At 40.5% G+C, this 13,409-nt stretch overlaps 1 protein-coding gene across 6 annotated transcripts in view; it reads left to right on the forward strand.

Moving 5' to 3' along the window:
- TIAM2 (T cell lymphoma invasion and metastasis 2) overlaps window positions 1-13,409 on the forward strand; it is a 186,382-nt gene that overhangs the window by 133,285 nt on the left and 39,688 nt on the right. For all 6 annotated transcript variants that reach the window (XM_018077894.2, XM_018077892.2, XM_029962699.1 and 3 more), the window contains 2 exons: window positions 838-930; window positions 1,982-2,230. In XM_018077894.2, coding sequence (XP_017933383.1) covers window positions 838-930; window positions 1,982-2,230 — 342 coding nt within the window. The remainder of the gene's footprint in view (window positions 1-837; window positions 931-1,981; window positions 2,231-13,409) is intronic.

The following is a 13,409-nucleotide window of genomic DNA, read 5'->3' on the forward strand; positions in this document are numbered from 1 at the left end:
TCATTGCTTGCTTTCTCTCTTCAGGACTTTTCTGTCTCTGAGAGCAGGTAGAGCCATCCTTGATAGATCAAAGTGTGAGCCTGCAAGTGTCTTTCTTATGTTTTGGAAGAGACCACTTTCTAGTTTTGCTAAAATGACCAAATAATTCAAGCATGAACTTGTCAGAAAACAAAAGTCCTTTGCCAGGATTAATAAAAGTGCTGTCAGTCAGGCCATGGTCAAGGTCTGCCATTTTTTTGTAGTGGGATCCTCTCTTGGCACAGTATCAACAGTGTCCTTTGGAACAAGTTCTGACAGGCTTTTTGTCTGTGGGAGGCAGTTATGCCTAGGAATAATTATATACCTTGCAAGGATACCCTTGTAAGGCAGCTTTGTGCTGTTTTTTAGCTGCAAGTCTGCAATAAATTATTCCTTTCTGGGCTGTCCCACTCACTGGTCTATATAGTTTGCTGCTTTATAGTTTGGGTTTCCAGTTTTTGGACCTGTTTAAGACACCTCTTTGTCTGATGGACATGCTGCAGAACTCTTAGCATAATGATAAGCTGTGCCTGTTATTGAAATGTCATATGGAGTGGAGGTAGAAATTACTTTTTGCAATGTGATTTTATTGTTTTTTTTTTTTAACAGCAGAGTATGACATTTCCTGGGAGTTGAAAAGTCCTATTAATTTTAACAGGCCTAACAATGACTGGGAAACAATGTAATAATTTCTGTATGCTCTGTGGGTGTGTTCTCACAAGAAGTACCCTCCTTCTTGTATAGAGTCTACTAAATACACAAAATGAAAAGGAAATGTCCCCAAGGAAGTTTATTTGATTAAAACCTCTTTTATTTCAGGCTTTGCTGTCACAGCACAAGTTGCTGAAAATGAGCATCTCACCCATATCTTTGTAAGTGATGTACTCCCTGATGGACTGGCATACAAGGAAGGTACTGTATCACGGTTGTGTTTAAAACTGTTCTTCATTATCTTTTTTAAGTCCAAAAACTTAAAGAAGGTTTAGTAATGCTGTCTGAAACAGTTCTTGGCTTTTGCTGTTCACCATTTTCTTTCCTGAAGACCATTGGAAATATGTGATACAGGAAAAATAGTGTACACAGTGTAACTAAACTATCCTTTCAATATAGTGGAGAGAGTTCTTGTTCAGCCTTGGAGACAAAGTCTGTATTCAGTCATCCAACCAAGTACTTTTGTGCAGAGGAACAGACTGGAGAAAGAGTTCGTCTCACACTAGGGAACCTCATGGGCTTGATCAGTTTCTATGACCCATCACTTCCACCTTTTCTGGCAAGGAAAGGTAGCCTTTCTCCCCCCAGTAGTTTTCTGCATAAATTTCTGTGAATAGCTTCTCCACGGCACTGCTCAGAAACTGTGCTTCTCTTCATCAGCACATTTGAGGATCACCTAAGTTCTGCTCTCTGAAAAACAAACCCAGAGAAATGGAGAGAGAGATATTAATTTGCTGCTTGATGGTGATGTCTACTTAGTTGTTGCTGACCTTGAAAGACAGCATTTGCCACTGTTTAGATTTATATAAAAGCTGATAAAACTCCATCCTTTGTTGTTCCAGTTTTGCATAAATAATTTGATCTGCATGACTAATGTCGTGCTATTCCCAGATAATGAAATATGTGGTATGGTGCTGTATACTGGTATCTGGTTGTGAGAGGTGGCTCTATTCTAATCTTCTTGAAAGCTGTGTTGCTTTCCCACCCACCCATTTCTCTAACATCTTTAAACAGAAACAACTCACTTGCTGTAGTATGTGTAACACCTATCAAAGTAAGCATGAGGTCAATCTATATAATTATAGCACAAATAAAGCTCCCATTGATTCTAATAGACTTGTTGTAGGATTAGGCTGTTTGAATTCAAACCAAAAAAGTAAAAGGTGAATCACCATAAGGTTTGGTTTGTGACCCTTTATGTTTTATATTACCTCTTTTTTTATTTTCCTTCTCTGCTTTCACATACTCCCAGGGCTCCGAGTAGGCAATGAAATCCTGAGCATAAATGGAGAGGCTGTGTCTGTTCTTAACCTCGGGCAAATGGAGTTGCTGTTTTCACAGAGAAGTGTAATGCTCACAGTGAGAATGACCCAGCAACCCTTATGTGTATCCTGGTCAGATGGTGACATTTCCCGGGATCCAAAGAGTTTGTTGCCCCCTCCAAACCAGTCACAGCTCCTGGAAGAGTTTCTAGATAACTTCAAAAAGAACACAGCAAATGGTAAGAGGTTGACAATAATTCCATTACTTTCATTTCACTTCCAATATCACTGTTTTTTAAAACTCAGTTATGTTTAAAATTATACACTTGCCTTAGAAACACAAGTATAAACTGTTGAAGTTCCATTTATGATCAATATCTGTCTGTTATTTTATTATTTTCTAGGGAGTAGAAGTGGAACAGAATATGATTATGTCTGCAGGGAAAGGATAGTATTTTAATCTGTTTGGCTGCACCATCCGGTATTATCAAGTGCTCTCTTAACTGTTCTGTGTCATCTTGGGTGCCTCCAACATATCCATTTCACAGGCACCAGTGGTTGAAATGTTGTGATGACTTTCAGAGGTGGAGTATTGTTCTGTGTTTACCATGTGGTAAAGTAGCACATACATTAAGGGTACCTTCAATGCAAGAATCGTCATCACCTCAGAAAGGAGTCATTTAGCTCTGCTCCCACCCAGTGTTCCTGTTGGGTGCAGCTGCCCACTGTGTAGGATAAAGCCCATGAAAACAGCTTTTATAGGGCTTGTCTTGCTCATATTTCTTATTCAATGTAACCACTGTATTAAGCATTGAATGGAGGATGTATCCTAACAGTGTTGCGTCAGGATGTGATCCTCATGGGTTTCTGTATGATGGGCACCAGGCAGGGAAGGTGCCTATCTGGTAAGAACTGCTCCTGGATGACATCACAACCCCTTGGCCCCAAGGAAGGGCCGATGCTCACTTTTGGGTTGCCTTTTTGGCTGGAAATAGGAGGTGGCATGTAGGGGGGCTCTGCCATGTTGGGTAGAGGTGAGCCCTGGTCACCCTTCCCTTCCTTTAGCTGATCATACTTTGCTGGAGAACTACAACTTCTGATACCGGAATGCTTGCAAATGTCTGCCTAAAATAGAAAGTACATGGGGTTTTGCTTACCTTTCTTCCCACGTCTTGACTATTTTTCAAACAAGATAGAAGGAAATTTAACTAGTTTCTCACTTTGAAAGGTGCAGTTTCCTCATTGTACCTCTGGAGGATGCTAGTAAAATTCTGCAGGAAAGCTAGCCAGGATGCACTGCTGTGTGAGGGGAACAGCAAGAGGTACAAAAAGGGATCGCTGATTTTTATGTATAATTACGGTGGCAAGTGTTTTCTGATTGGAATTTTTTTTGTAATTAAAAATGGAAGAAGAGAAAGAATCACATAGGAGAAGTTCCTAGAATCGATTTAATTATAAAGAAATTTTATTAGGTCATCTTTTGAAATTAAAAGAAAACTGAATACAAAATTTGGGATTCAGTAAGTAGCATCTCTCTCAGGGGCCTTATTTCAATTTAAAATGCCATTAAATTGACTAGTGGCACATAAAAGTTAGTGTCATAAACCAAAAATTATGATAAAGCTAATTAATTACACAATTATACCAGGGCTATCATCCAGCTTATTGGCTTGATATCATAGACCAGCACTACCTGGAGTATTCAGTGTAATAAATGTATGTGTCCATTCACTAGATTCCTCATTCCTCCGGGATAAATTTGCAACCTGTGCAAATATTCCATTATAACAGGAAATTACTGGAGTATATATTATACTTTAAGCACTAGTAGATAAAGGGACATAGTATATTTGCTTTTCTGCTTAAAAGCAGTTAAGAAAGATTTATTTTCTTCTCAAAGAGAACAAATAGTTCTAAATTAAGCTTCATGAGAAGAATTTTTATGTTTATTGAATTCAGTGCTTAGTGTCTGATCACCTGATCAAGTTCAAATGGAAACAGAAAAAAATGGCATTACTTTGAATTAATAGATAATCATAAAGGGTTTAACTGTTCTGTGTCCTGTTACTCACTCAGGAATTGAATAAGATTTTAGATAAGCAGAGGGGGCATTTAATGATCCAAGCAGGGATTTGGAGGCTAGGAACTCTTAAATTCATATCCAGTCTTTATGAAATCGTAGAATCATTAAGCTTGGAAAAGACCTTAGAGGTCATTGAGTCCAGCCTCTGACCGAACACCACCATGTCAACTAAACCATAGCACTCAGTGCCATGTCCAGTCATTTCTTGAACACCCTCCGGGATGGTGATTCCACCACTTCCTGGGCAGCCCATTACAATGCTCAACCACCCTTTCAGTGAAGAAATTCTTACTGATGTTCAACCTGAACCTCCTCTGGTGCAGCTTGAGGCCATTTCCTCTTGTCCTGTCACTAATTCCCTGGGGGAAGAGGCTGATCCCCACCTTGCTACACTCTCCTTTTAGGCAGTTGTAGAGAGCGATAAGATCAACCCTGAGCCTCCTTTTCTCCAGGCTAAACAACCCCAGCTCCCTCAGCTACTCCTCATATGACTTACTTTCTAGACCCTTCTCCAGCTCTGTTGCCCTTCTCTGGACACACTCCAGGATCTCAATGTCTTTCTTGAAGTGAGTGGCCCAGAACTGGGCACAGGACTCGAGGTGAGGCCTTGAGTGCTGAGTACAGAGGCACAACCACTGCCCTGGTCCTGCTGGCCACACTATTCCTGATACAGGCTGGGATGTCTTTCTTGGCCACCTGGGCACACTGCTGGCTTATGTTCAGCTGGCTGTCAACCAGGTCCTCTTCCCCAGCCCACTTTCCAGCCACTCTTCCCCAAGCCTGTAGTGATGTATGTGGTTGTTGTGAACCAGGTGCAGGACCCAGCACTTCACCTTTTGAAACTCATACAGTTGGCCTCAGCCTGTTGATCCAGCCTGTCCAGATCCCTCTGCAGAGCCTTCCTTCAGCAGATCAACACTCCTGCCCAACCTAGTGTCGCCTGCAAATTGACTGATAGTGTGCATCCAGATCATTGATGAAGATATTAAACAGGACTGGGTCCAACACTGAGTCCTGGGGAACACCACTCATGACCTGCTGCCAGCTGGATGTAACTCTTTTCACCACCACTCTCTGGGCTCAACCATCCAGCCAGTTTTTTACCCGGCAAGGAGTGCACCTGTCCAAGCCAAAAGCAGCCAGTTTCTCCAGGAGAATCATCTGAGAGACAAAGGCTTTACTGAAGTCCTGGTAGACAATATCCACAGCCTTCCCCTCATCCACTAGGTGGGTCATCTGTTATAAAAAGAGATCAAGTTGGTCAAGCAGGATATACCTTTCCTAAACCCATGCTGGCTGGACCTGATCCCCTGGTTATCCTGTTTAATACTGCTCTGTCTCCTTTGGTAGAGTTGAGTGGGTCACTCTTAAGACCGCACTTTTCAAATATAATTTCTAATGTTTGCTTGTCCATGTTGAGTCTGTTCTTCCAAAGCAGCGCCTTTGAAAGTCAGCTGGTGCTAGCAGAGGAGACCTCTTTCAAAAATCAAGCACAATTTGGCTCAAGGTACAAAGAGTTGAAAACCTTCTGCTGTTGCCTCCCTGTTTTTATAAAATTTACTCTGTCTTTCTAGAGTACTGTGAGGATTAATGTGCTAAAATTAACAAGTGCTTAGAAAATGGAAATTTTCAGCACAAAGTCAAACAGTAATGCCCTGCCTAGCACTTAGTGATGACCACCAGACAGAAGCAAAACAGAATTTACTTTAAATCACTGGCTTCATATAACCTGGGCGGTAGTAGTTTGTCCACATTTGTTTACCGTTTTGTAGCTGCTCAGCTAACTCTGGTGAGTGCCTTTTTCTACATATTCTGCTATGTTGAGGATATCAAGTTATACCTTGTGGCAAACTTTGGCAACCTTTACTGTACAGAAGGGAAGTGATTGACTTTCTCCAAAGCCACTAACTCTGCCACTCCTGAAAATCGTTCCCAGGGAATTTTCTGAGAGTGATTCATTTTCTCCAAGAGGTTGTTATACCCTTGTAGCTGTATTTTGGACCTGCTGTGGTTGTGTCATTTGATCTACCACATGGCAATGCTATGTTCTTGCTGCTTAGCTGCTTGGCTAATCATGAGCTTATCCTGGAAAAGAAATGAGATGAAATACTTTTAAAAAATGCACCTATAAATGTGGAAACCCAAATAACAGAGCAACTAAATTTGCTTCAAGCTCCAGTGCTAAGGAAATTAAAAAATATTTAAGTAGAATTAAAAAATGAGGGAATTGGACTGGAATTCTTACAGTTGTGGAGGAAAAAATGCCTCATTTTAAGATGGCATGGGTATCTGAGGAATAAACAACAGAGAGGGCACATGAATTGATAACTATATATTTAGGGCAATGCTGTGTGGGTTTATGGTATATCTATGGAGTGCTGAGGCAGGAGGTAGAAGCATTAGTAGGTGTGAAAACCCATTGCAGAATGCAAGTTGCTGTCAGAGTTGGATGGGGTTTTTTTCAACTTGGCAAATGTGTTTTTGCCAAAAAAAGCTGTCATTTTGGTTAGCTGACACTGTTGAAATCAACACTAATTTGTAAATAGAACTCTGTGATTAAAAGCAAAAAAAAAAAAAAAAGGTGGGGGATGGCAGTTCCATGATGAAACACTTTCATCTGGGAGGGCTAGAAAGCTAAATGGGAAAGAAACAATTAAAAAAAAAAAAAAAGAAAAAAATAAATTAACATAGTTGTTCCTGTGCTCCATGTTGTACTCCTCATCTGTGGGGTAGGGTCTGGGTTCCTATCTGGCCCACCTTTCTAGAGGTGTAGTCCCAGGAGCAGTGAAGAAGGCTTGGGTGCTACTTACCAGGAAAAGGCTTGCTCCTCCTTCTCTTCCTCTAGCCTTCCTTTCAGCCCCACAGCACTCCTCCCACCCCTGTGCTGATAGCAGCACTTGCTGGGGCCCTTGAAGCTAATTAAGGAGAAATCTTTCTCCCCCACCCCAGCCCCTGCAAACTCAGGGAGTTGACATGATGGGTACAGAGTCCTGACAAGGGCCCAGAGCCAGGTAAGGAGGAGGAGCGGGGAGTAGGCAGGTGCTGGGGGAGAGCTGGTCGTAAGGAGAGTTACTCTCAGAGGCAACAAGCTCTCCTTCAGTTGACCTACCCACAGAGCACCTCTCTAGCCATTTTGGAGCATGGATTTTGCCCTCTGCTTTCCCTCCTCTTGCACTAATCCTTGTGAAGCGATGTAGTCTGGGACATGCCAGTTTGAGTCACTCCCGATGAAGCTATTTCATGCTCTATAAGGCATGGCTGGAGTCAGGGAGAGAGAGTCAGGCTTTGTGCTGTTGGGCAAGTGGCTGGGCTATGTGCTGGAGAGGAGCAATTACATTTCAGCTCCTGCTCTGCTAAACATTGAAATACTTTTGCAAAGTGCCACTGCTTCAGGAGGAGGATCAGTGGTTTGAATCCTCACATGGAAAAGTAGCTCTTCTGTTTACCAAGACTTGAGCAGCTTCTGATTTTAATCATAGTAAGCACACACAGAAGCAAAGCACATAAGTTGTCCCCAAGTTTAATTTTGATATGACTAAATTATTTTAAAAAATATATTCTTAATAATAACTGGTTTGGATTCAATTCCAAGGTACCTTCTGTTTCAAAGGCAATTTTCTGGGTGGCTTAGGTGCCTCTGTAAAGCATAACTGCAACTCACTGCTTCTTCAGAAAACTCCATTCAGCTTCATCAGATACCACTGAGTTAAGGGAGGAAAAGAAAGACAGAGGTCAGCTCTGCCAGCTGGTTCTCTGCAAGTCACTGTGCACGCCTTTCCAGGTAGCAGTCCCTACATCCACTTAAGAGAAGAGAGAAAGTCAGGAGGATGTAACACTAAGCTGGTCTCTAGCCTCAGACAGTTGGGGGCTGTGCCTGGAGCACTGACTCAGACCACTCTGCTTATTGCTGTTTGCCTATAGTTTTTCAGAAACGTCTTTAATGTAATGTTAAAAGCATTTTGTAAACAAAAGTAAAACTAAAACTTAACTGAAAAGCATTTCTAAAATAACTTCTACTTTTAGTTCTGCCAAATCAGGTCCTGTTTGTCTAGCTGCTGTTTCAACATTTAAATTCTCTTCATCATGCGATAGGGCACGTCCCTCATTGTGCTTCATGTGAGTGTAATAAAAGAAATCTGTTTTTATTCTTTCACAAGAAATTCTTTTGAGCTCACAAAAGCTAAATATTGCTTCTTAGCTTCCCGAGTCCTAAGGACACTCACAATCCTGTTAGATATGGGCCCTGATCTGTGTTAATTGTGCAGGTCTGCATACATTGCTACTTTTTGCCTACTGAATCTAATACCAACTATCTGATGGTTTTGTGTGGTGTGAGGCAACATATTAGTGCCTCTCTTTAACGTAGATACATAGTTGTCTATGCAGCATGACTGCTTATCTGCCTGAAGTTAGATGACTCTGCTGGGTTTTCTTTTTTTAGTTATTAACCAATTCAGCAGGAAGCCACATAGATGTGATAGAACATACTCATCAGAGCAAGGTTAAGAGGTGAGGCGTGTGTTGACAGTAGTCTTGGACAGCTGTGGTAGGTTGGCTCCTGCTCCAGCTGTTTGTGTGCTGTTAACACAAATGTCTTTGTCCTGCCCTCTTGTTAATCCCTGGGAAAAGACTAGGTCTGGCCTGTGACAATACATGGGACTGGAGAAAGCATTTGTCTCTTCAGAAGTTGAATCCACAGGAGCACTTGTTGCCTATGCATGTTTTGCAATACAAATGTTTCCCAAGAGTGGTGGTTTAATGAACTCTTGCTGCTGCTAAACTGTCCCGTTGGCTTTCTGCTAGATGTGTGTATTGCAAATTAAAAGATTGCTTGTGCTATAAAATGGGACAGTCTTAAACGCTCTTCATTGTTCTTTTCTACCAACAGAGCATTCTGTTCTGCTTTGCTAAATGCTGCTATGATTTAATCCCTGTGAAGTCAGCGGGCCAAATTGTTTTTCTTTTCCTGGTGTAAACTCCATTAAGCCCTGTATAGCTGCATCTTCTGGCTCAGTGATATGTAGGCAGAAATCATCGTATCTGTAGAGTAACAATATGGATAGCAAAAAGATTTATTAATTGTGATAAAGTTAGAGACGTCCACATATAGACTAGTGCCTTAGGCATGATTTGAAACACATCAAACAGTGGATGTCCTGTGTTTCACAGAGGAAAGGCAGGTTGAGTAATTATAAAAGCTGCCTAAGCTAGCCACACATTCTTGCTAAACTATTAAGTAACTCTTTTTTTCCCCTTTTTCCTTTCTGTTTTCATTAATATGAGTCTGAGATGGAGAAGCAAATGTACCACTAGGGCGGTACACTTGAAACCTGGGCAAGTCTAGCTCCATTAGCTTTCCAACTCTTCTCAGTGCAAATGACCTCTGACAGACGTGAAAGACATCACACATGAACAATTCTGCACTAGGAGCTGTCTAGCAGTAGCAGCCTGGAAGACGTAGTGGCAGCAGTAGGTTGTAGCCTTTACTGACTTTTAAAGAGGATGGTGGTGACCTAACATGGGTTCTGCTGTGTCTTTGTCCTTTGTACTGCAGCCACACATCTCCAGTTGTTGAACTGGAATAGAAGGGTGATGCACTAGCTATGGCTAACACTGGCCTCCAGTGAGGCTGTATGCAAGAAGGCATTTGTTAGGAAACAAATGCATTTAGTTAAAAATTGGAGAAGCTAGTGTGAATTGTTAATCTTAAAACTGAAAAGCCTAAACAGCTGTCTGACTGGCAGATACTTAGACAAAGTTTAGAATGTTAAATAACCCTGTAAAAACATACTGCTGAGATGCAGGGGCTAATCTGGCATTGCTACAGAAGTACAGGCAGATATTTCCTATTATGTTGCTAATTTGTATCTCCTATTGATTCCTGAATTAGCCAGTGAGTCAAATTACTTTGCCTCACTATGAGCAGTTGATGGACAAAGGAACTTCCAAAGAATCTAAAGGACTCTGCTCCAGCTTCAAAATGGATGTTTCTGTAGATATTCAGGGGAGGGGAGAATAATAATAAAAAAAAAAAGGAAGTATAAAGCAGCCTACAGAAAGTCAAATTTGCACATGTAGGTGGCTGACTGGAGCTAAGCCACTGTTCAGCATGTGGCTCAACATGTCCTAAGCAAGCTGTACGACACAAGAATATTTGCACGAACATACTGGCTTTTACTATACTTAAAATTATAGAATGTTTGAAGAAGTGTCACTTTCCTCCCTGAAGGGTGAGAACAGTGGATAAAGATTTGTCCTGCTTGAGCATTTCAGATCCTAGCCCAAAATATGAGTTTCTCTTTGTCTAGGCAGTATCACATATGCAAAAAGAAGCAGCCTCGTTGTTTGGACATTAGGAAGCATGTAAAGTGCCTTCTTATATTTCAGGGTTTGCTCCCTGAAGCCAAAACATATGGATGAGAGGGGCCATGAAGGGAACATTCTTGTCTGGTCTGTAATTGCATGTCTTGTTTGGTAACAATTAGTCTTGTTAGTGACAGGCATCTAGTAATTCTATGTTTAAGAATCCTATCTAGGAAGTCTGATGTTATGACAGCTGTATGCTAATTTTCTTTCCAGATTTAACAGCTTGAACGAATTCCTGAATGAGTTTCTAGCTATGCCAAAGACTCGGTTTTTACAGCCTTGAAGATAAGCTGAGAACATACTTTCCAGCCAGTCCCAAAATACATTACAAAACACCCGGAACACCAACAAGTGATAAAAGCCAAAATATCTCTCAGAGATTTAATAATTCCTGAATCACTGAATTTAGTTAATTTTATTTGTGTTTCTCTAACATGTTTAGTTTTCTAGAAACTGAAGTTACTCGTACTAGTAGGCTCTAGTCATATTAATTTAGCAATGAGAATTTGAGCTAGTTGTTATCTGAAGTTAGCTTAAAGCCTTTCAGAAGAACTTGAAAATTTTGTAAGCGAAAAGAGGAAGGTTTTTTTAAATGATAATAAATTTAGTATTTCAGTATCTTTTTAACAGTTGGTTAAAGCAGCATGAAGGCTGTAAACCCCTGTACAGTTAACCACATAATTTTGAATTTACTTCAGTGTTGGAGTGTGACTGCTTAAGTACTAATATTTGCCTGTGAGTACCAACTGTGGGGAAAAAAAATGGACTGGCACTGTGCAATAGTTTAAAACTTATATAAATTCCATTAATTGATCTAACGTGAACATTCATTTAAATCTGGAAAACTTAACTGGAGATTAATAACAATCTGCAGTTGGGGTCTATTGTACTTCAGTCTCTTGCCCAGATTCACAGAAAACCTCAATGAAGATAAAAAATGAATCAAATTGCTTTGGCTTTCAGCTTGAAGTGGTAGAGGATATGGTCTGTTTCAATGGATATTTCTTATCTGTAGCTGCAACTTACCCACATTCCCTTAGACCTGTTTTCTTAGTGCAGAAGTTGTCTGGAGAGTTTTTGGTCTAAAAACCATAAATCTCTTCATGAATAAGCCCTGTGTGTAGCAGTCATTTTTCATATGTTGAGGCTTGTACTAGTAGGATATGAGTCCAAAAATTGATTTGTTTGTTTATTTATTTGCTACTATGACATGCAAAAGAAATAGATGAATAGCTTGCCCACTTTTCCTAGGTGGAAATTAAGCTCTCCGTGTGTGACTTGAGCTGGACTATTCCTGTGTTATGCACTCTGAATTTTTCTTCAGCTGATGTATCACCAAATTTCTAATCATCCTTCTCTGGCAAAAGAGAGTTTGAAGGAAGAAAACTGCTTTTCTATGAAGGCCTTGAAGAACTCTATGCCTCCAAACACCTCCTGATGTTTCCTGACCTGGGCCTTCATGATGGAAACCCTGGACCAACTCCAGTGTCCTCCTGTATCACAGCTTTACTAAACCTTCCCTAGCTGTATGCCCACACTTCATCTTCTAGACACTCCTCACTCTTACTAGCAATTTCTCCAGTGCAAATGGCCATTGTGAGTCAGTTAATGAATCTTCCATGGAATCTTCTATTGCTTTTCTTCTTCCTTACCACTGTTAATGTGCTTTTTGCAATCCAGACAGAAATCTAAAAGGCTGTAGAAATAGTGTGGGCTCTGTCCTAAATGCCAGCTGCTGGGTGCCCTTTCCATGCTGATCCTGGGGATAACATGAACCAAAGAATTGAAAGGTCTTACCCTTATAAGCAAGACATATAAGTTATTCATAGCTGAACTAGTGAACCCAGAACCCTTTGTATCTCTGGTGAAACTTGGATGCCTTCTTTAACAGAGACTGTGAGAATGTCTCTTGAAAGTCATTCAATAAATTCCTTTGGATCAACTGTTACTTTTTGAAAGCTCTTTCTTGTCTTTCAGAAAGGAAAAGGCTACAGAAGGAAATGCTTACAGACCTATTTTTTCTACTTCATTACAAAAGAGTAAATATACTGTTGAAAACCTAAAATATATTTAGTTGTGTTGAACCAAAAGAAATAAGCACATGTGTGTGTGCTACCTGCCAGGTTGAACTGTTCAACTGAAGCTATGAGTGCTGGTCTCTGAGGGAGCATTTTTAGAGCTCACTACACTGATAATTCTCTTCTCCAGGCAATGCTGGAATGGTTCACCTACCACTCCCTGTTTTTCAGTAAGTCTAAAGGCATTAAGACCACCAAAGCTTTGTTCCTTTCTGAGAGTTGGCTCAGACTTTGATATTGTTTGCACCAGGGATTTTGGAAATATTTGTTATCTTCTCTTGGAAGTTTACTTTTGTCTTGGTAGTAATATTGGCTAGAAAAATATGTGAACTGTAAGCTTATGATAATTAACTGATCAGTCTGGAGAATTTGCACAACAATGAAAAATGCAGCTTTCCATACACCTGCCTTAACTTTATTACCCAAATGTAATATCTCATTTCCAGCTAAACCATGCAGCCGTGTTATAGAAACTCTCTTTAAGAGGGAGAGGGAGAATATCTACATGCTGAAGATCGGCTGTGTTGTGTTTTACTGGCAATTTCTAGAACATTTGGGAATTAGTGAAAATATTGAATTCATCTTTTCCTAGTGGACAGCCTGGACCTCTTACAATTCTTATAATTGTTGATCCTACTTTTTTTTCCAAGTGAAAATTCATATTAATATTCCAGAAATGATGCCCACTTCATTGCTGTTTTGCCACATTTGTCTGAAATCATTGGACAATACTAGTGTTTAAAAATGGTGTCAGTTGCTCTGATCTGAGATCAGGGTATCAGTCTTCTACAGACTGGACCAAGCCCATCATAACTGTTTGAAACAATGTGTGTGTGTTGCCATGTCTGAAACATTTAACTACTGCACATTAAAAACTGCAGCAGAGAGAAC

This window comes from Manacus vitellinus, unplaced genomic scaffold, assembly GCF_001715985.3.
Source record: "Manacus vitellinus isolate BGI_N305 unplaced genomic scaffold, ASM171598v3 scaffold_4_pilon, whole genome shotgun sequence".
Taxonomy (NCBI): Eukaryota; Metazoa; Chordata; class Aves; order Passeriformes; family Pipridae; genus Manacus; species Manacus vitellinus.